Source organism: Odocoileus virginianus, chromosome 3 (genome assembly GCF_023699985.2).
Source record: "Odocoileus virginianus isolate 20LAN1187 ecotype Illinois chromosome 3, Ovbor_1.2, whole genome shotgun sequence".
Classification (NCBI taxonomy): domain Eukaryota; kingdom Metazoa; phylum Chordata; class Mammalia; order Artiodactyla; family Cervidae; genus Odocoileus; species Odocoileus virginianus.
In genome coordinates, this window is record NC_069676.1 from 7,096,749 (window position 1) to 7,117,934 (window position 21,186).

The 21,186-nt window shown below is 54.5% G+C and overlaps 2 protein-coding genes across 2 annotated transcripts; both read left to right on the top strand.

Annotated features, from left to right (window-relative positions):
- The first annotated feature begins 204 nt into the window (after positions 1-204).
- PGLYRP2 (peptidoglycan recognition protein 2) lies at positions 205-5,749 on the top strand. Its single transcript, XM_020873152.2, has 5 exons — positions 205-396; positions 1,529-2,614; positions 3,145-3,355; positions 3,973-4,270; positions 5,271-5,749. The coding sequence occupies exons 1-5, from the start codon at positions 306-308 to the stop codon at positions 5,358-5,360; spliced, it is 1,776 nt and encodes a 591-aa protein (XP_020728811.1). The 5' UTR covers positions 205-305; the 3' UTR covers positions 5,361-5,749.
- A 2,824-nt stretch (positions 5,750-8,573) lies between these two features.
- RASAL3 (RAS protein activator like 3) lies at positions 8,574-20,854 on the top strand. Its single transcript, XM_020873167.2, has 18 exons — positions 8,574-8,678; positions 8,822-9,156; positions 11,217-11,347; positions 11,500-11,578; positions 11,688-11,749; positions 12,515-12,585; positions 13,330-13,456; positions 13,544-13,642; positions 14,086-14,628; positions 14,964-15,108; positions 15,360-15,504; positions 16,595-16,831; positions 16,919-17,120; positions 17,226-17,344; positions 18,364-18,754; positions 19,043-19,200; positions 19,693-19,756; positions 19,881-20,854. The coding sequence occupies exons 2-18, from the start codon at positions 8,835-8,837 to the stop codon at positions 20,022-20,024; spliced, it is 3,039 nt and encodes a 1,012-aa protein (XP_020728826.2). The 5' UTR covers positions 8,574-8,678; positions 8,822-8,834; the 3' UTR covers positions 20,025-20,854.
- The last annotated feature ends 332 nt before the right edge of the window (positions 20,855-21,186 follow it).

Below are 21,186 nucleotides of genomic sequence, written 5' to 3' on the forward strand. Positions count from 1 at the left end.
TCTCTTGGGGAATGGGCTGAATCTGCTGGAGTCTGAACTATCTGATTTCCAAGGCCCGTCCTGGAACTTACTGATCCTTGACCTCAGCCTGGGAGGAATGGGATAGACTAGGGGAGCCCCTGAGACCCAGATGACCTTGGGCATGGGCACTCTGTACCCATGCCTCTGCGGCCTCCCGCCCACAGCTCCACAAGCGGCAGCCGTGTCATTCACCGCTGGACTTTGACAGTAGCTGAAGGTACTATTTGTTTGCCCTATCTGTCTCCTTCCAGCCCTGCTGAGATCTCCGCTGAGGTCAACCGGCTATGTCCTTTGGAAACTGGAAGCCCACAGTGGTGGTCCAGGGTATACTCTGGATCCTGTATGGATTGCTGCTGCAGCCGGAGCCAGGGACAGGTGGGTCAGAAGGCAGAGGCCTGAAGCCAGGACTCTTAGTTCAGTATATTGCTGCCCCTCTGCGTCCAGCTCTTTACAGGGTGAGGTTGGACTCACAAGGCTCAAGTCTCTCGGAAACTCCAGTCTGGGAATACAGATGTTTCCAACCCCGTAGGATCCAGGCAAGGGCTGGGGGAAGAAACTGGGGCCAAAAGAATAGAAATTAGGAAGACTTCCTGGAGGAGGGGATATAAATCTAGGACAGGAAGAAGAATTTTACTTGGTGGTGAAGCAGTAAAGGACATTTTAGGCAGAGAGTAAAGCAAAGTTATAGAGGAATTACTATGTGAACTGTCTGGAGAAGAGTCTGAATTGCAGCAGATGGTGGAGTGTAAGGATTAGGACTTCCTGTGTTCAAATCCTGCCTCTGCCACTTCCTCCCTATGTGATCTTAGGTAGGTAATTTAACCTCTTCACGCTCATAGGGTCCTTGTGAAGATTAAATGTGTTCAGTTATATAAGTCACCTACAATGGTGCCTGGTACACAGTAAGTGTTTAATTAATGTCAGCTATTATTCAACAACTCACCCTAGCTCTGAGCCCCACACTTCTAAGTTCCAAGTTCAGCCACTCACATTTCTCCCACATGGCACAGGCTCACCCTTCCCTGGGCACCCTTCAAGACACTGTTCCCTCTATAGTTCTGAAAACTCCAGTCCACTAAAAAAAAACTGTCCATCATTTCCTCAAGATACCTGGGGACACTGCCCACTCTTATCCATCACAGCATCACCATCCTGGCTTCAGCCACCTTCTTTACTTACCTCCACCCTCTCTCCCCTTCTCTACTCTGATCTGCCCTCCAAAAAATTATATTCTTCATATGGAACTCAAAAGAGCAATCTTAGAATCTCAACCCGGCCATGTATCTCTCCTGCTCATGAAGCTGCCGTAGCTCCCCAGTGCCCACTGGTAGTCTAAGCTCTTTAACCTGCTGTCTGTGTCTCAGTTCCCTCACCTACACAAGGGCAGTGTCAGACATTGTGAAGTTGTCCACAAAGAGCTGGGGGCACTGAGAAGATGTATACGCGGCAGGAGGAGGCTGAGGAACAGGGGGTACTGCCTGGGTTAATGCCATCCCTCCTCCCACAGCGACCCTGCCCCTGCTCATGGACTCTGTCATCCAGGCGCTGGCGGAGCTGGAGCAGAAGGCGCCAGCCACTGAGGCTGGCCGTAGTGCCGCTGCATGGCTGCTGTCAGCCCAAGGCTCTGGTACCCACAGTCCCCTCCGTCACTTCCTGCTGGAGGGGAAGAGTCTCAACACCACCGATCTGGATCCTCCTTCGCTGAGCCCAGAGCTTCGAGGCCTAATGGGAGAGGTGGCGAGACACAGCGTGCAGGATGGGAAGGAATACGGGGTGGTTCTAGCACCCGATGGCTCAACCGTGGCTGTGGAACCTCTTCTGGCAGGGCTTTGGGCAGGGCTTCAGGGACACAGAATCGTAAACCTCTCCTTAGAGAGCTCAGCCACCCCTCCGGATGCTGGAGTCACCTTTCCAGACCTTGGAGCCACCTCCCCAGGGCTCAGCGATGCCTCTCCTGATGTCACCTCTGCGGATGTCAGAGCTGTGTCTCCAAATGTTAGCACCAAAGATCTAGATGTTGAAGCCACCTCTCCAGAAGCTAGACCTGGCTCTCCAGATGTCCAAGCCTCCTCTCCAGATACCAAGGCCAAGTTACCAACCGCTGTGGACAGCGTCCTCGTGGTCACCCTGGCTGGAGACCTGGGCCTGAACTTCCTCCAGGGCCCCCAGACCTGGAATCATTCTGGACTGGGAACTGAGGGATGCTGGGACCAGCTCTCTGTTCCCAGGACCTTCACGCTCCTGGCTCCTGAGGCATCACCCCTCACCACGGCCTTCCTCAATGGTGCCCTGGACGGAGCCCTCCTTGGAGACTACCTCAGCCAGACCCCTGAGCCCCGGCCACCCCTCAATCAGCTGCTGAGCCAGTACTATGGAGCCGGGGTAGCAGGAGACCCAGGATTCCGAAGCAACTTCCGACGGCACAACGGAGCTGCTCTGACTTCGGCCCCTACCCTGACCCAGCAAGTATGGGGGGCCCTCATCCTGCTACAGAGACTAGAGCCAGCACATCCTCGTCTACAGGGCATGAGCCAAGAAGAGCTGGCACAGGTGGCCACCCATGCTTCCAAGGAGTTCACTGAGGCTTTCCTAGGTGAGCAGGACCCCCACCCACTGAGACAATCCTTCTCACAGATACCTTCTCAGTGCCAGTGGGAATCTATGGTTAGTGGGATCTATGGTTAGGGGGTTCCAGAGGGGGCCAACAGGACTAGGATGCTGTTAGATTTAGTTCCCAGTGGGGGCCAGAGTGGTGTGATTGAAAAGTGAAAAGAGTGAAAAGTGAAAAGAGTAAAAGTGTTAGTCGCATTGGACTCTGAGTGACTCCATGGACGGTGGCTAGGCTTCTCTGTCCATGGGATCCTCCAAGCAGGAATACTGGGGTGGGTAGCCATTCCCTTCTCCAGGGCACCTTCCCCACCGAGGGGTTGAACTCGGGTCTCCTGCACTGCAGGCAGATTCTTTACCAGCTGAGCCACTGGGGGACGACTGAAGAGAGAATGAACCCTCCCCAAATCTGGGAGCAGACTGGACGGATGATCCTTACATGCCCTCTTAGTGTGGGAGAAGGCAGCAGGCAGAGAAACGCTCGCTGACTCCCACTCTGATCTCCCTTCCCCTCAGGGTGTCCGGCCATTCACCCGCGTTGCCGCTGGGGTGCCGCACCGTACCAGGGCCGCCCGACACCGCTGAAGCTGCCGCTCGGGTTCTTGTATGTGCACCACACGTACTTGCCCGCGCCACCCTGCACCAGCTTTAATCGCTGCGCCGCAGACATGCGCTCTATGCAGCGTTTCCACCAGCAGACACAAGGCTGGGCCGACATAGGATACAGGTGGGAGGGAACCTGCCGAGCGCGGGCGAGGCAGACCAAGGGGCGGTGCAGTGGAGAGACTGGATGGGCGGAGCCTGACTCAGGGGGCGGGGTTTGAACCTGAGCGAGGCAGGCAAAACGGAGGCGGAGTTTAGGGTGGGTGGAGCCAGGGTGGAGAGGGGCGTGGCCTAGACTGGGGGTGGAGTCTTCATAGCTACTAGAAAGAGCTCAACGGTGGGACTCTTTTGAGTCTGAGGTGGGAACTAGGAGAGGAGTCCAGACTTGGGAGAAGAACAGGACATGTGGTAGCGGCTAAGTCTGGGACAGAGCAATGATGGATATGATCTCAGCCAGAAAAGGGTCAGAATTGCGGAGGAGTTAGACTTGAAATAATGGGGAGGGAGCTGGGTAGAAAGAGACCGGGTTAATGTTGAGGACAGATTCAGAGAAACGGGACTATTTCTGGGGTGGCATTTGGAGGGAGAGTGGGACAAGGCTGGACGAGGTGGAGTCTGCGTGACCGGGGGGAACTTGGGCTGACGGTGGCCCTTGGCACGGGTGCGGAAACCGGGGTAGAGGGCCAGATGCGGAGGGAGGCCTCACGCCGTCTGGCTCCTGCTTCCCTCTCTCCTCCGCAGTTTCGTGGTGGGCTCAGACGGCTACGTGTACGAGGGCCGCGGATGGCACTGGGTGGGTGCGCACACACTCGGCCACAACTCCCGCGGCTTCGGCGTGGCCTTGATCGGCAACTACACCGCGGTGCTGCCCTCAGAGGCCGCGCTGCGCGCGGTGCGAGACGAGCTCCCGCGCTGCGCTGTACGCGCGGGCCTCCTGCGGCCAGACTATGCGCTGCTAGGCCACCGCCAGCTCGTGCGCACTGAATGCCCCGGCGACCGGCTCTTCAACCTGCTGCGCACCTGGCCGCATTTCGACAAGGTGAGTCCCCCGACGCCCGCACTATCTCGGCCTGAGACCCCTCAGTGCACACAAGCTCAGCGCGTGCCCTGATCCCTGCCTGCTTGCCTAACCCCAGCAGGCCCCTCTCACTCCTTCCTGTAACCCTGTGCCCACAACCTCAGCCAAGACCCCTGCACTCCCTAGCAATCTCTTCAGGCAATCTAGACCCAGGCTTCAGTCATTCTGCTTGCAAAATAGCCTACTGCCCCTGCCCCTCTGCATTTCACAACCTTATCCCAGCCACCCAACCTTGCCCTCACCTTTGCTCACAACCCAACGGCTCTCTGTCCACACAACAGTGATCAAGCCTGTGACCCACTACAGAAAACCTCTTTGCATAGGACAGCTTCTGTGCTGTGTGCTAAGTCACTTCAGTCATGTCAGACTCTTTGCAATCCTGTGACTATAGCCCGCCAGGTTCCTCTGTCCATGGGATTCTCCAGGCGAGAATAGTGGAATGGGTTGCCATGCCCTCCTCCAGGGGATCTTCCCAACCCAGGGATGGAACCCAAGTCTCTCATGTCTCCTGCATTGGTAGGTGTGTTCTTTGCCACTAGCACCAACTGGGAAGCCCACACAGCTTCTGCCCAGCCCCTAACCGAGTTGTTGCAATCCTCTGCCCAGACCATCTCAGTCCCAAGGATGCTTGTTCAGCTCCCTAACCCTTGATTACAACTTTTATGCTGAAGCAATCTGGAGCCAACTCTTATGCTGGCCTAGTCAGCACATTCTCAGCTTGATGATGGCACCACACCACCAACCATAATGACAGAAACACCTCTATAACCACCCCTGTACAATCAAGCTCCACTTTCAAACTACCACTCCATTTCCATAAGCTGGCCTGCAGTTGGGGTTGTACCCACCTCCTCACTTTGGGCCCCTGTCCTCTTACCCATCAATGGTGCAACCATGAAGATGGCAGACCCAGCTCCATTATCACCCCCACCCCCAACCTAAACTCTCTTGTCTTTTTCAGAATGTGAAATCAAGAACTGCCAGGAGGGCCTCCAGCAGATCCAAGAGAAGACCACCTCCAATGATACTGCTATCCACTGACCTCCAATAAAGAGACCTGGGAGGGGCTTCCCTGGTGGTCCAGTGGTTGAGAATCGACCTGCCAATGCAGGGGATATGGGTTTGATCTCTGGTCTGGGAAGATTCCACATGCTGCGGAGCAACCAAACCTGTGGCCACAACTACTAAGCCCCAGCTCTAGAGCCCTCAAACACAACTACTGAGCCAGAGTGCTGCAACTATTGAAGCCTTGCACACCTAGAGCCCCGTGTTCCACAAGAGAAGCCACTGCAATGAGAAGCCTGAGCACTGCAATGAAGAGCAGCCCCCACTTGCTGAAACTAGAGAAAGCACACCCACAACAACAAAGGCCTAGCACAGCCAGAAAATAAAATAATTTTTTTTAAACACTAAAAAAATAAAGGACACCATGAATAGAAAGCCTGTGTTCAAGCATCATCTGCGTATGCACGTTCCATCTTAGTTTGGGTGGCCCAGAAGCAGACCCTGGGACAAGAATCCCAGTGGAAGTAGTTTGTCTGGGTGGTGATGCCAGGACATATCACCTGGTGAATAAGGAAATGACACAGGGAAGCAAAGTCATGTTGGTATGGGAGGCATGTGGAGCTCCATCCCACTGGGGACCTCTGGGGAACAGTGTAGGGCATATACCTCAGAGACATCCCACTTACAGGGCAAGGGACCTGGAGTACTAATCCTCCAACTCCCATAGTCATTGGCTGAGGGCATCCCCCTGGTTATTTTCTTTTTTTTTTTTTTTTTCTGTTAATCACTCAGTTGCATTCAACTCTTTGCAACCCCATGGACTGTAGCCCACTTGGCTCCTCTGTCCTTGGGATTTCCCAGGCAAGAATACTGGGGTGGGTTGCCATTTCCTTCTCCAGGGGATCTTCTCATGTCTCTTGCTTGGCAGGTGGATTCTTTACCACCAAGCCACCTGGAAAGCCCCGAGCTCCCAGGGAGATGTTAACGTGCTGGCACTTTGGGATTGCTAGTTGTATGGGCAATGTGACTCCATCTGTCAGAGAAAAGTCCTCCAGCAAAAATGTAGGGAGTGGGGCCAGTACACAATTAAGTGGTGAAGGCTCAGAGATCCAGCAGAACACTGGGAGAAGCTACCTGTGTGTGCAGTGAGCGGACTGAGTGCAGTATGAATGAGGTGGGCATAGCTAGGGTGTGTGCGCCTGCGTGAACATGTCCAGCCCCTGGAGAAGGATTTTTGATCCTCGCTGAAGACCCTCTTCCTCAGGACAGGTTATAGAAGTTTTGAGGCCCAGTGTAAAATGAAAATGCTGGCCCCTTGTCTAAAAAGCAGGAACTTCCAGCCAGCAACAGCAGAGCATTAAATCAAGCTCAGTGTAGAGCCCTGAGCATGGGGCCCTGGGTGACTGCACAGGCCACATGCTAATGAGGGCAGTTCTACCCATCCCATCACATAAACGCTGGTTACCCTTGCCTTTGCACAAGCTGTTCCTTCTATCTGATATGCCCTTCCCACGATCAGCTCTTTCTCATGCTTCAGGTCACAAATGCCAGCTCATCATGGAGGCCCTCCTGGGTTTTTCCAGCTCAAAGTGGGTCTCTTGTGCTCAGCCTCTCCTCTAGTCTGTCTATTTTCTTTTAAGTCCTCCTCACCAGCTAGATGTCCTACATTTATGTTCAGGACTTGTCTCTCTTGCTGTACTGTGAGCTCCAGGAAGGCAGGAATCAAGTTCATCTTGTTCCTTGTTGCTTCTCTAGTACCAGCACATAGTAGGCATGAAGGGAACATTGGTTGAAGAAACAAGGTGTCCCATTATAAATCTTTTGAAACTGATGCTATCATCTTGTACAAATCAGGAAACCAAGGCTCAGAGAGAGGAAGTGACTTGCCTGAGGTCACACAGTGAGAGAAGAACCAGCTGGCACTCAAACTCACTCTGGGACCAGTGGGCCAATATTCTACTGATTCTCACGTTGACTCACTCATTCCTTAGAACAGCATTTGGCCACGTGTTTTTTTTTTTTTTTCAAGTGAACACTTATTGTGGTATAACAGAGATGCAAGAAAGGGCACCAAAATGTGTGGTTAACGAGTTTTCACAGCCATGAACACACCCATGGAACCAACACTCAGCTCAAGAAATAAAAGAGGTTATATTTATACTACGTGAAATTCACTTCATTAAAAAAAAAAAATGATCAGCTCCCAAAAGGCTCCCTTGTGCTCCCCCACCTCCCCAGTCTCCAGCCCCTCCAGAGGGAAACCCGTCTCCTGACTTTGTTACACATGTTCTGCCTGCTTTGGAACTTCATATAAATGGAAATACATAGTGTTTAGTCTTCATTGTTTGTATTTTTTTGTTCAGCATTGCTTGTGATTCATCCGAGTTTGATTATTCTTAGTATTACATAATATTTCACTACGGGAAGAGACTACAATTTATCTATTCTACTGTATAAGCACATGTTGGCTGTTATCAGTTAGGGGCTATCAGGTAGTGCAGTGGTAAAGAATCTGCCTGCCAATGCAGCAAATGCAGGAGACACGAGTTTGATTCCTGGGTGGGGAGGATCCCCTGCAGGAGGGTATGGCAACCCACTCCAGTATTCTTGCCTGGAGAATTCCAAGGACAGAGCGTCGCAGAATTGGACACAACTGAAGCGACTGAGCACACAAGTATGCAGTCTTTATAAGGGCTTCTCTGGTGGCTCAGTGGTAAAGACTTCACCTGCCAATACAGGCAACACAGGAGACCTGGATTTGGTCCCTAGATGGGGAAGATCCCCTGGGGTAGGAAATGGCAACTCGATCCAGTATTCTTGCCTGGGAAATCCCATGGACAGAGGAGACTGGTGGGCTATAGTCCACGGGGTTGCAAAGAGTAGAACAAAGAGTTGAACATGACTGAGCAGCTGAGCACACACACACACTACGCATAGGGCTGGTGGGCACGTCTATTGGGTGTTTACCTACCATATACACACAATATGTGGAACTGCTGAGTCAGAGAAGAGGTATATGGTCAATACTCATAGATCACACCAGGTTTCCAGCTTGGATGAGCCGGTGGATGAGAGTTCTGACCAGCAGTGGATGAGAGTTCCAGCATTTGATCTACATGTACCCATTTTGCAGAGAAGGCAACTGAAGCTCAAAGAGGGGCATGGGCTGCCTCCTGGTCACTGAGAGATTCTGGGTCCTGCTCTATCACCTCCTCTCCGCTAGCATCCTGCCCCTTGTTGTGCCCTCCCAGCCTGGCTGTGGGGTGGGGTGGGACAGACAGGGTCACGTGGAGTAGCGTTCAGCCGGAGGAAGCCGGGCAGGGTGCAGACGGCTGCTGATCCTGAGGCTGGTCAGGAAATCAAGGTAAGAGAGGGAGTGCGTGTTGCCCCGAAAGGGGGTTCCCTGGGGGCAGAGCTGAGAGTGAGGAGGGGGCGGATATGAAGACAGCACAACTCTGTCCGGGGGGGCAGACACCGGACAGAATTATCACCCTCTCATTCCCCCAGGAGAATCTCTGCCATGGACCCACCTTCACCAAGCCGGGCCTCCCAAACCCAGCCTGCAGCCCCATCCCCTCTAACCTCCTACCGCTGGCACTCAGGGGGTGGTGGGGAGAAGGGGGCTGGGGGGTTCCGCTGGGGCCGCCTTGCAGCATGGGGGAGGGCACAGAGCCACCAGGAGACCACGGCCAGCAGCCAGCCAGCCGCTCGCTCGCTGTTTCGTCGCGTCCTCTCCGCACCCGCCAAGGAGTCACACACAAGCCGCCTGAAAATATCCAAGAGCCTCTGGGGGAAAAACAAGAGCCCACCGCTGGATTCAGAACTGGAGCCAGAAAACCCAGGTACGTGGCTCCCCCCACCCAGGCTGGGAGGCCCGGATGCAGGGAGGTTTTGTCTGCCTCCGGAGCATCAGCCTTACAGACACAGGAAGTTGTGGGGAGTGCAAAAGCCCAACAGGAAGTGGCTGGGGGCCCGGCTGGCTGCCCTCTTCCCTCTTTCCCCCTCACCCCAGGGGCCTGGGCATGGTGGGAGTGGCTAGGAACCTGTGAGCTGGGTGTCCAGCCAGGGGAAGGGGCAGGGAACCAACTGATGAGGCAGCACTGTCCAGATGCCAAATGGCTCTTGGCCCCGGTAGGTCTCTCCTCGTATTCAGTGGCCCCGGCGTCTTCTCTCCTGCCTGGATACCCATTTCTGCTGTCTCCTACTCTCCTGCCCTCCGGCCTCAGTGTCTTAGTATCTCCTCTTCCTTGAGCTTCAGTTTCTCCACAAGTTAAACTGGAATCATGACTCCTATCCTGAAGGGTATATCATTCATTCATTCGATCATTCAAACAGAGGTCTGTGAGCATTTGCTGTGCTCTAGGCCTGCCCTAATTTAGACCCTGAGGACACAGCAGGAACAAAACAGATGAAACTGCCTGCCTCATGGAGTTCATGGTGCAGCGAGTGTGACAGACCGTAAACAAGTAAATAAGGAGATGACAGATGGGGCTAAGAGTCACACAGAGAGATCTAGAATTGTAAAGGATACCATGAGGATCGGAGCTCCGGAATGCCTGGGACTCAGCACATTTTATGTGATCTGTTAGCCAGTGGAGTTATCGCTTATTCCCCTGGTGGTAAAACAGTAGGGCAGACGGGTCCTCTGGGATGGTTGATTCAGTCCTCCTATTTCTGAAAGGTCATTTAATTCTCATTTTTCATATCCCCATTTTGCAGAGGTATCCCTTCAGTCCCCTCCAGGGTATCAGATATTGCCCACTCCATAGCATCCAGTGAGAGTTCTCTGATGAGCCCACCTAGTCTTCCCCTAGTCAAACACCTCCCATGGCTCCTGTTTAATACCTTCAAGAGGAATCCCCATCTCCTCTAACTGACACCCAAGGCTCTGCCAATCTCTTCCTGAACTTTCCCCTTCAGCCTTTAAGCCCTCCAAGCCCTCCTCACCCCTCCCTTTATTTCTCTGGACCAGGCCACGTGCCAGCTGCCAACCTTTGCTCAAGCTGTGTGTGTGTGTGTGTGTGTGTGTGTGTGTGTGCACACGAGCGCACGTGTGCATGAGTTGTTCAGTCATCTCCGACTCTCTGTGACCCCATGGACTGTAGCTCACCAGGCTCCTCTGTCCATGGAATTTTCCAGCAAGAATACTGGCACGGGTTGCCATTTCCTACTCCAGGGCATCTTCTCGACCCAGGGATTGAAACTACATCTCTTGCATCTCCTGCATTGGCAGTTAGGTTCTTTATCACTGAGCCAGCTGGAAAACCCTGATCACTCTGTTCATGCTACCATCTCCTCAATCTCTGTCAACTCAAATCTGCTCTTCAAGGTCCAGTGCAGGGAATTCCCTGGTGGTCCAGTGGTTAAGGGGTTCCCTAGGTAGCTCAGTGGTAAAGAATCTGCGTGCAATGCAGGAGACCTGAGTTCAATCCCTTGGTCAGGGAGACCCCCTGGAGGAGGGCACAGCAACCCACTGCAGTATTCTTGCCTGGAGAATTTCATGGACAGAGGAGCCTGGCGGGCTACAGTCCACAGGGTCACAAAGAGTTGGACACAACTTAGCAACTAAGCAGCAATGGCAGCAACCTTGGCAAAATGGGGGTTATAATAGCCCTTTGAATGGCTTTTGGAGGATTAAATGAGAGAAGGAATGCGGAGTAGCAAGTACAGTACAGGGCACATAGTCTGTGGGGCTGCATCCACTACCCATTACTATCCATGGCTACTGGAGACAAGGCCCAGAGAGGTGTGGAGGCTTGTCCAGCACCTAACATGACTTCTGGGTGGATTGGGAAGAGGAGGCACTTAGGAGGGAACGCTTGATGAGCCTTGGTGAGTGGAAAGGTTGTCCTGAGGGAGAAGAAAGGACTCCCAGGTCCCTAGCACCTCCTCCTCTACCCAGAGCCTGAGCCAGAGCTAGAGCCCCTGACCGCACAGATCCCAGAGGCTCCCACCCCCGATGTGCCCGTCTGGAACATCGAAGCCTTCACACTACTTGATGGGAAGCTGGTGCTGCTTGGGAATGAAGAGGAGGTAAGAGGGGCCACACGGGCAAGGGAAGGGGAAGAAAGGAAGGGAGCGAGAACAGTAGTAAGGAAGCATGAGGGGTATAACAGAAAGGTGTCTGCCTCTCCTTCTATCTGTCTGCTTCTGCTTTCTGACCATCCACTCCTGCTGGGGGACAGGGTCCTCGCCAGACCAGGATGGGGAGCTCTATTTCCGAGAGCAACATCCAAGTGGCTTTGGAGAAACTCAAGGATGCAGGTAAGCTTGAGAGACAGGGAGAGCTGGGGCATTTGGGAACCTGTGAAAGTGGGGCAGAATCCAAGATGATTCCACCCACCCCCCAATCTTCCACCCCGACCACCCACAGATCGGATCCCTGGAAAGACAGAGCCAGAGTCTGCTGGCCCCCACCAGGTCCACAATGTTCGGGTAAGTGGTGGGTGGAGGGGAGAGGAAAGATTTCAGGCCCTCAGAGGTGAAAGGGAGGACTTTTCCTGGGTGATCTTTTTCATTAATTTCCTGGGATTTTTTTTTTTACTTTTTAATTTTTTAATTTATTTTTATTCTTGGCTATGTTGGGTCTTTATTTCTGCTCATGGGCTTTCTCTAGTTGCTGCGAGCAGGGGCTACTCTTCTGGAGGGGCAAGGGCTTCTCATGGTGGTGGTTTCCCTTGTTGTGGAGCATGGGTTCTTGGCACATGGGCTTTAGGAATCACCACTTGGCTCAGTAGTTGCAGCTTATGGGCTCTAGAGCCTGGCCTCAGTGATACAATGCTCAGGCTTAGCTGCTCTGCAGCATGTGGAATCTTCCCATACCAGAGATGGAAGCTATGTCCCCTGCAATGGCAGATGGATTCTTACCCACTGAACCACTAGGGAAATCCTCCTGGGCCATCTTGACCAGGTCACTGACCCTCTCTGGGCCATAGTGTCCATATCCGTCAAATGAAGCCGGTGAGAGAAGCTCTTTCTTGGGGCTGTTTATGTAAAGTCCATAGAGAATGCAGGAAAGCACCATGGCTAATGCTTTAGAAATGGCAGCTGTTGATTGCCTTTAATATTCCTGCAAATGTAGTCTGAGCTTGTGATTTCCCCCAAGATCAACAGATCTTCCAGGACATCCTGGGTGGGGTGAGGAAAGGACCTGAGAAGGGAACACAGGGTTCTGCCCAGCTGACATCCCCCTCCCCACAGGGGCTGCTGAAGCGGTTGAAAGAGAAGAAAAAGGCCAAGTCAGAGCTAGGAGCCAGTGCTTCCCGAGATGGGTAAGGGTCTCTGAGGAGCTAGAGAGGCTGGGATTCAACACTGCCCCTCCCATTCCTCCTGCCTGTAATTCTGGTCTTCACCAAATATACCCTGTGGGCCTCTGTGTCCTGCCCCTTGTCGGGCAATGCTGGAGCCACTGAAGAACCTTTAGCATGGAGTCAGCCCTCCATTGAAGGGTGGGGACAGAGTGTGACACAGTAACTCTAAAATAGCAGCTGAGTCTACACCTTGGTTTGGGAGTGAGTGTCTCTGCAAGGGACGCTTGATCTGAGACGTGAAGGATGTGTGTGTGTGTGTGTGTGTGTGTGTGTGTGTGTGTGTGCGCGCGCGCGCGCGCTTGCTTCGTCATGTCTGACTCTGCAATGCCACGGACTGTAGCCCACCAGGTTCCTCTGTCAGTGGGATTTTCCTGGCAAGAATACTGGAGTGGTTTGCCATTCCCTCCCTCCGGGGAGATCTGAAGGCTAGATGGATGTTAATCAGGCCAAAAAGGACAGGAAAGGCGTTCCAGGCAGAAGGAACAGCAAGTGCAAAGGTCAAGAGGACGAATGAAGTGACAAAAAGAAGGCCAGTCTGACTAGAGTACAGACAGTGAGGAATTAAGTGTCTAAAGGATGGATTCAAGTCCAACTTAGGTTCAGGTTCCCTCTGGCTTCCTTCCACCCTTTGGGCTGTAGAGGGCAGGTTGCGGGGGTCAAGGGAGTCAGTAGGAATGACAGCTTGCTCACGTGAGCCTTCGCCAGGCCCCCCAGTGCTCTGGGCTCCCGGGAATCGCTGGCCACGATTTCCGAGCTGGACCTCGGAGCCGAGCGGGACGTGCGGGTCTGGCCACTGCACCCCAGCCTGCTGGAGGAGCCGCACTGCTTCCAGGTAAGTAAAGGCAACTCTCTACCTCGCTTGACCCTTTGGCTCAATCCTTGGCCTCAACCGCACTCTTGGATTCCCCCTCCTCAACAGGTAACATGGGTGGGCGGGAGTCGCTGCTTCTCCTGTCGCTCCGCTGCCGAGAGAGACCGCTGGATCGAGGACCTTCGTCGCCACTTCCAGCCTAGTCAGGTCGGTAGTGCGCAAGGTCAGACCTGGAGGCCCCGCCCACAGCCCGGGCCCCGCCCCTTCCACCCAACCCAAATCCCACTCGCACCAAAACTTTGCCCCTTGGACACACCTGCCTTCTTACACTTTTGCAACCACTCCGAGATCCTCCGCCGATTTCATGAATTACCAGCCCCTTGCACAGCTCGGACTGTATTCAACCCAAGCCCTATTTGCACCCCAGGGAGTCGCCAAGTTTCCACCCCGCGGTTACTCCTCCATGCCCTGGATCCTGGATCTCTCCGGGAGGGCCCAGAAAAGCTAGAGGTTCATCGTGGGACCCCCGTAGTCCCGCTGTCTTCCCCCAGAGGCCCAGCGAACCCCTGGGAGCACGCGCCCCGCTCTTCACCTCTGGTGCGCAATGTGGAGCACCGAAGCCACGCTCCTGTCTCTGCTTTGGTCCGCAGGACAACGTGGAGAGGGAAGAGACGTGGCTGAGCGTGTGGGTGCACGAAGTGAAGGGGCTGCCCCGGGCGGCGGCGGCGGCTCCAGGAGTGCGCGCAGAGTTGTGGCTGGACGGGGCGCTGCTGGCGCGCACGACTCCGCGGGCCGGCCCGGGCCAGCTCTTCTGGGCAGAACGCTTCCACTTTGAGGCACTGCCGCCAGCGCGTCGCCTGTCCCTGAGACTACGCGGAGCGGGCCCCGGGGACACGGTGCTGGGCCGAGTGGCGTTGGCGTTGGAAGAGCTGGGCGTCCCCCGGGCGCCCGCCGCGGGTCTGGAGCGCTGGTTCCCGCTGCTCGGGGCGCCAGCCGGCGCGGCGCTGCGGGCACGAATCCGGGCACGGCGCTTGCGAGTGCTGCCGTCGGAGCGCTACAAAGAGCTGGCAGAGTTCCTCACGTTCCACTACGCGCGCCTCTGCGGGGCTCTCGAACTCGCGCTGTCCGCTCAAGCCAAGGAAGAGCTGGCCGCTGCCATGGTGCGCGTGCTGCGGGCCACCGGCCGGGCTCAGGTGCGGCGCCGCCACGGGACGAACCCGGGTGACCAGGGGCTGACCGATCGCCTGCTCCAAGGGGGTAGTTGACGGGGACCAGTACCAGAGTGGTGCCTTCGAGGGGCGGGGCAGCTTGAGGGGTGGGGTCTGAACTGAGCTTTTGCATTGTGAGCCCCAAGTTTCTGCTTTGATGGGAAGGTTCCCGTTTTGTTAAGAGCCCCAGCATCGAGGGTTGGGCCTGGGCAGCAGCTGCGAGGAGCAGGGCCTGTGCCCCAAGGGTGAGGGAGCCGCCAAGAGCAGGGATTCTCACGATTCAGTCCGCGCCCAGCGCAGTGTAACCCCACTATGCCTAGGCCCTGGTGACGGACCTGGGCACCGCAGAGCTGGCACGCAGTGGAGGCCGTGAGGCACTGCTGTTTCGGGAAAACACATTGGCCACCAAGGCCATCGATGAGTACATGAAGCTGGTGGCACAGGATTACCTCCAAGAGACGCTGGGTGAGCAGAGTGGGGCAGGGGTCAGAGGCTTAGTTAAGCCTGCTAGGGCAACCCAAGGGAAATCTGAGAACCCTTGGGTAAACTTGGATTCTGGTAGTGGGTGATGCCCTGGGGATGCTGGGATCCTGGGGCGAACTGGAGGTTCCCCAAGATTTTAGGTGCCTCCGAGGTAGTTTGGAGATGGAGCTGGAGGCTGGGTGTTGTGGGTTGTGGTCAAGGCCCAGGCCCTCTCTGGTTGTGCTGGACTGCAGGACAGGTCGTGCGGCGTCTCTGTGCCTCCACCGAGGACTGTGAGGTGGACCCCAGTAAATGCCCGGCCTCAGATCTGCCCCAGCACCAGAGCAGACTGCGAAACAGCTGCAAGGAGGTCTTTGAGAACATCATCCACTCCTACAAGTGAGTGTCAGGGCCCCACTGCCTCTCAGTCACGATGCTAGCTCTGACTCCAAATTAAGGTTTCCAGATAAAATATAGGATGCCCAGTTCAATGAGATACCATATTTGTGACATACTTTTTTATACTAAAAAAAAAAAGTATTCATTTTTTAAAATCTGAAATTCAAGTTTAACTGTTTATCCTAAAGTTTTATTGGCTAAATCTGGCAAATCATTCCCAATGTCATGCTACCTAACCCCAAATAACATGGGACCCGATTCTTTGTCTTTTAGACTACAGGTGACCCCATACCCTAATTCCATGCCACCCCACCCCAGTTAACATAGGGTCTCAATCCTATTGGGGCTTCCCTAGTGGCTCAGATAGTAAAGAATCTGCCTGCAATGCAGAAGACCTGGGTTTGATCCCTGGTTTGGGAAGGTCCCCTGGAGAAGGGAATTGCAACCCCACTCTAATATCCTTGCCAGACTTCCATGGACAGAGGAGCCTGGCAGGCTTCAGTCCATGGGGTTGCAGAGTCAGACAGGACTCAGCAACTAACACTTTCACTCAATCCTATGATATCTGATTCCAGTAATGCCATACTCCCAATCCCATGATCCCTGACCTTAAGCAACCCTGTATCCCAAATCTCATATAACTGGAATTCCTAGGCTTCCAATGCCTTGACCTCTGACCCTAGGTTAACCTGTGTGCCTAATCCCATGTCACCTAGGACATCAATCTCATGATTTCTGAATCTAGATGACTCTGTGACCCAATCTTATACTACTTCATATTATATACTCTGTCTGGCACCCCAGTTTCATGTCCAGTTATAGCTGGACATGAAGCTCATGGCTTCTGTCCTCCTGTGAACCTATATCCCCAAATCTAAGATTTCAGACTCCAGAAGCCCCCACAATGAGTACACCACCAACAAGCCCTGACCCCAAGGGGACCTATAACCCCAAGAATCATTATTGCCAATGTCGTCTATCCTGGAACTTAGCATGCAGGCGTCGAGTGACCCCTGACCTTAGGATTTCGATCATCCATGAACCTCATGATCATACTTTTCCCCTCTGACTATGGCCTCTTCTCTCCCAGCTGGTTCCCAGCCGAGCTGGGCACTGTGTTCTCAGGCTGGCGAGAAGCATGCAAGGCACGTGGCTCTGAGGCACTGGGGCCCCGACTGGTGTGTGCTTCTCTCTTCCTGCGGCTCCTGTGTCCTGCCATTCTGTCACCCAGCCTCTTCGGCCTAGCACCAGAGCACCCGGCACCTGGCCCAGCCCGCACCCTCACACTGATCGCCAAGGTCATCCAGAACCTTGCCAACTGTGCTCCGTAGGTGCTGGGAGGCTGAGTAGCCACACTGGGGTGGTGGGGATGGCAGATGCTGGACCTGACCCACCCACTTGGGCTCTGATGCAGGTTTGGTGAGAAGGAAGCCTACATGAGCTTCATGAATACCTTTCTGGAGGATCATGGACCTGCCATGCAACATTTCCTGGACCAAGTGGCCACGGTGGATGCAGACACAGCACCCAGTGGTTATCAGGGCAGCAGTGACCTGGCCCTCCAGCTGGCAGTCCTGCATGCCCAGCTCTGTACCATCTTTGCTGAACTTGACCAGGTGTGGCTTGAGCACAGAGCCCAGAACATGAGGTAGGGAGGCAAGAGAGTAGGGGTCTCTGGTCCTGGAAAGTTTGCCTAGCATCCTCCCTGCATGCTTTACCAGGCCACCCGGGACAATCTGGAACCGCTACCCACTATTCTGCATGCCATTGAAGAGGGCCGACCTGTACCTGTGACTGTGCCAATGTGTCTCCCAGCACCCCGCACCCAGGGCCATTCCAGGTAACTACTTGCCTCGAGTCTGACCTGATCCAGTTCTGATGGGTGGGAGTAGGCGAAGGGCCAAAGGCATGCACGGGGTCAGAGGTGAAGGCAGGATCATCTCAGGGGTCAGAGACAGGGTCATGTTCATCATCAGAGACACTGTAGGATGGAGGTCAGAGGCTGGTGACAGGGTCATCTCAGGGGTCAGGGAGAGGCTAACAGTGCCATCAGAGAGGGGGGCATCAGGTCAGACTGGAATCTGAAGTGGGGATTAGACATTGCAGAGGTCACATCTAGGGTCAGAGAGAGAAAGTGACATTGTCACTTTCAGCAATGAGGGGCAGATCTCAGGTCAGGCCCAGAGGGAGATGGGGTCAAAGTTTAAGGGCAGAGTCATTTTGGGGGTCAGAAGTCAGGGATCATGTTTTTTCAGAAGGCAGAGACAGGTTCAGTTGAAGGTCAGAGGTTGGGGACAAGAGGGAGTCAGATTAGGAAGGAAGAGGGTACAGTTTTGAGCAGAGGTCAAGCTCCCGTGGGCTTTCCAGGTGGTGCTAGTGGTAAAGAACATCCTTGCCAATTCAGGAGATGTAAGAGATGCAGGTTCGACCCCTGGGTTGGGAAGATTCTCTGAAGGAGGGCATGAGAACCCACTCCAGTATTCTTGACTGGAGAATCCCATGGACAAGGAGCCTGGTGGGCTACAGTCCTTAGGATTGCAAAGAGTCAGGCAGGACTGAAGTGATTTAGCATGCAGACAAGCTCCGGCAGATTGGAAGTAGAGATTACACAGAGGCTCAAGTCAAGGGTAACACTGTGTCAGAGCTCTGGGACAAAGGAATCAAAGGTTAGATTGAAGTCATAGAAGGAACAGTATTATCGGAAGTCCAGGACAGGATCACAAGTCAAAATGGGATCCCTTCAGTCACAGGGCTTGCAGAGAAGTAAAAGATCAGGGATGGAGTTATTTCTGGTGGAAGGTAGAGCTGGGGTCAGCTCAGAAACCGGTGGAACGTCTGAGCTCCCCATCCCACCCCCAGCATCTCTGCAGGGGAGAAGCCTGGCTTTCTGGCCCCCCGCGACCTCCCCAAGCACACCCCTCTCATCTCCAAGAGTCAGTCCCTGCGCAGCGTTCACGGCGCAGGTAGTTGGGCCCGGCCGCGGCTGGAGGAGGAACAGCCCCCGCGACTGCCTCGGCCGGTACAGCGCACGCAGAGTGTCCCGGCTGGCCGCCCCGCTCGCCGCCGCCCGTCTGCCGGACCGCGGCCGCGACCCAAAGGCTCCCTCCACGCGGGATCCGCGCCCCGCGGCCGGCCCTGGACTGGAGCCTCAGCATCGCTGCCTCGGAAGCCGTCGGTGCCCTGGCAGCGCCAGATGGACCAACCAAGAGACAAAGACCAGGCGCTGGGCACCCACCGACCCGTGGGCAAGGTGAGGTGTACAGCTCAGGTCCGCGCTTAGAGTGGGGAGACAGGATTGGAAAAAGACTGAAAGATAGGCAGGTCTCGGTTCAAACACCGAGCTTGCTGTGCTGTGTGATTCAGGCCTAACCCAACCCTCTCTGAGCCTCAGTTTTCCTCTTCTGTACAATCTGAGCTTCATTACCCTATAGGCAGGGCGGTGAGGAGGCAGAGCTAAGGGGAACAGGGAGGTCAGTCGGGGTCCGTGGGGAGAAGGGGCAGGACAGTGGCTCAGGTTACAGTTGCTCCCTCCCCACAGCTGGCGGAGCTTCAGTGCGAGGTGGCTGCCCTGCGTCAGGATCTGAAGGCGCTGTCCGGCCTCGTGGAGTCACTCAGCACCCACATCCGGTCCTTGAGCGAGCAGCAGGAGCAGCTTCGGACCCAGCTTCAGCTCCTGGATTCCAGGCTCCAAAGAGGGTAAGCCCCGCCCTCTCCATTAGCTCCGCCCCAGGCGGCCTTGCTAAAGAGAGATCGGCTCAGGCCCCGCCTCCCAGTAAGTCCACCCAAATCACGCCTGGCACGGCCACGCCCCCTCTGTAAGACCCGCCCCTACACATCCAAGACCCGCTTCTTGGTCACCTCCATCCACCCGAGGTCTCTGGGAGGTCCTCTCGTGCAGTCCCTCAGTCAGCTCCTTCCAAACAAGTTGGGACAGACCCGCTATCTCTTAGGCTGGGCCCGCCCCTATCCTGCTCACGACCTCACGCAGGACTGGTTGATTGGTCCTTTAATCGCAGCCAGTCCAGGTTCTAGTTCAGCCCCTTCTTCCAACATATCTAGGCCCCACCCCCAGGCTGGATAAACCCCACCTCCATCTCACGCTCTGCGCGGGAGTCCCTGACTCCAACTAGGAGCTCTAGGGGAGTCCCTCGGCCTCTGACTCTTTCCATTCACCCGTAATCCCTACAGGACTGCGAAGTTGGATCCAGGGCGCGATCCTCCAACCAATGAGGGCCACAGGCTGAAAAGTCTGGTGAGACCCATGGCCGAGCCCCGGCACAGATTTAGGCTGGGTGAGGGAACACGAGTTGGGATGCAAACCTCCCCACCCCCACCCCCCCCCCCGCGCTCTGAATCCACTGCCGCTGCCTCCCCAGGAGTGCCGACTGGCTGAGATAGAGAGTACTCAGGCCCAGCTGAAGGATACCATCCAGAACCTGCAGCTTCTTCCCAGGACATCGGAGTCCCAGAGCCAGCCCCTGCCCCTCAAATCTCCCTGCATCAACGGAGACACCACTTGAGTTGCCCACTCGGCCCAACGTGCATTGGGAGCAGAGAGAAAGCCGTCTAAGGGGCCTGTCCACCCCCTGCCTCAAACCCACGTGGCCTACAGTAGGGAGTGGAGCTGTCGGTGCCAAACAGTCTGGCACTATCAGCTTACCCAGTAAAATCTTGATTTCAGTAAAAATCGATGGTTTTTTTGCCCCTGAGTTTTGCCAATCAGGAAGCAAACTCCTTCCCCTCAATCCAGCTCTCTCAAACTCTCCCCTAATTGCCGGTTTCAAGGGAGGGGGGGGCGATGCAGGGAGATTCTCACCAGCGTGTGACCTTAGTCCCTCACTTTCAGAGCCTTGATCTCCTCATTTGTAAAATGGATTTAAAGTTCCTTATACAGTAAAAGACCTATAGTTTAAAGTGTTTGATAAAAGGTATTGGTCATTGTTAGGGGTAGCAGTTGATTCTCAGTAAAGCCCAGATCTCATCTCCACTAATTTCCAGATCTCAGATGAGAGCATCTTCCTAGCACTCCAGTTCCAACACTGGCTCCTTGATTCAGTGAGGGCGTGAGTCTGGGAGGCAGATGAAAGAAGGAGTGGGTAGATATAGAGAAGGTTAAACTCTGTGTGTGGTGGTTGAAAAAATGAATGGGCACTTGAATCATGAGTGGGTAAATGGGTGAGAGTTAGGGTGGATAGGACGACAGGCAGATGAATAGGTTAAGCATTTGCTGGATGTTTGCCCTGGTAGGTGAGTAGTTGAGTAGGTGGTTAGCTGGGATGGCTATGTCTGTCTAGAAAAGGCCTGGTTCATAGTAGGAAATAAATATTTGAATTAAATGAGTAAGCAGTTATATGTATTGCATGTACATTTGTTGAGGTCTCTGAACTCCACAGACAGACTCTTGTACTCATGGAGCTTACACTCTAGTGGAGAAGACAAAAATGCAATTGATGGATAGGTGTTTGGGTGACTGTCTTCCCTGGTGATTCAAATGTAAAGCATCTGCCTACAATTCGGGAGACCCAGGTTCCATCCCTGGGTTGGGAAGAGCCTCTGGAGAAGGAAATGGCAACCCACTCCAGTACTCTTGCCTGAAAAATCCCATGGACGGAGGAGCCTGGTAGGCTACAGTCCATGAGGTCACAAAGAGTTGGATACGGCTGAGTAACTTCACTTTTGGGT

Coding starts and splice junctions, on each gene's coding strand:
- PGLYRP2 (XM_020873152.2), top strand. CDS start 306: ATGTCCTTTGGAAACTGGAAGCCCACAGTGGTGGTCCAGGGTATACTC. Junction 3,356..3,972: donor TGGGCCGACATAGGATACAG/GTGGGAGGGAAC, acceptor TCTCCTCCGCAG/TTTCGTGGTGGGCTCAGACG. Junction 4,271..5,270: donor CCTGGCCGCATTTCGACAAG/GTGAGTCCCCCG, acceptor TGTCTTTTTCAG/AATGTGAAATCAAGAACTGC.
- RASAL3 (XM_020873167.2), top strand. CDS start 8,835: ATGGACCCACCTTCACCAAGCCGGGCCTCCCAAACCCAGCCTGCAGCC. Junction 11,750..12,514: donor ACCAGGTCCACAATGTTCGG/GTAAGTGGTGGG, acceptor CCCTCCCCACAG/GGGCTGCTGAAGCGGTTGAA. Junction 16,832..16,918: donor AACCTTGCCAACTGTGCTCC/GTAGGTGCTGGG, acceptor GCTCTGATGCAG/GTTTGGTGAGAAGGAAGCCT.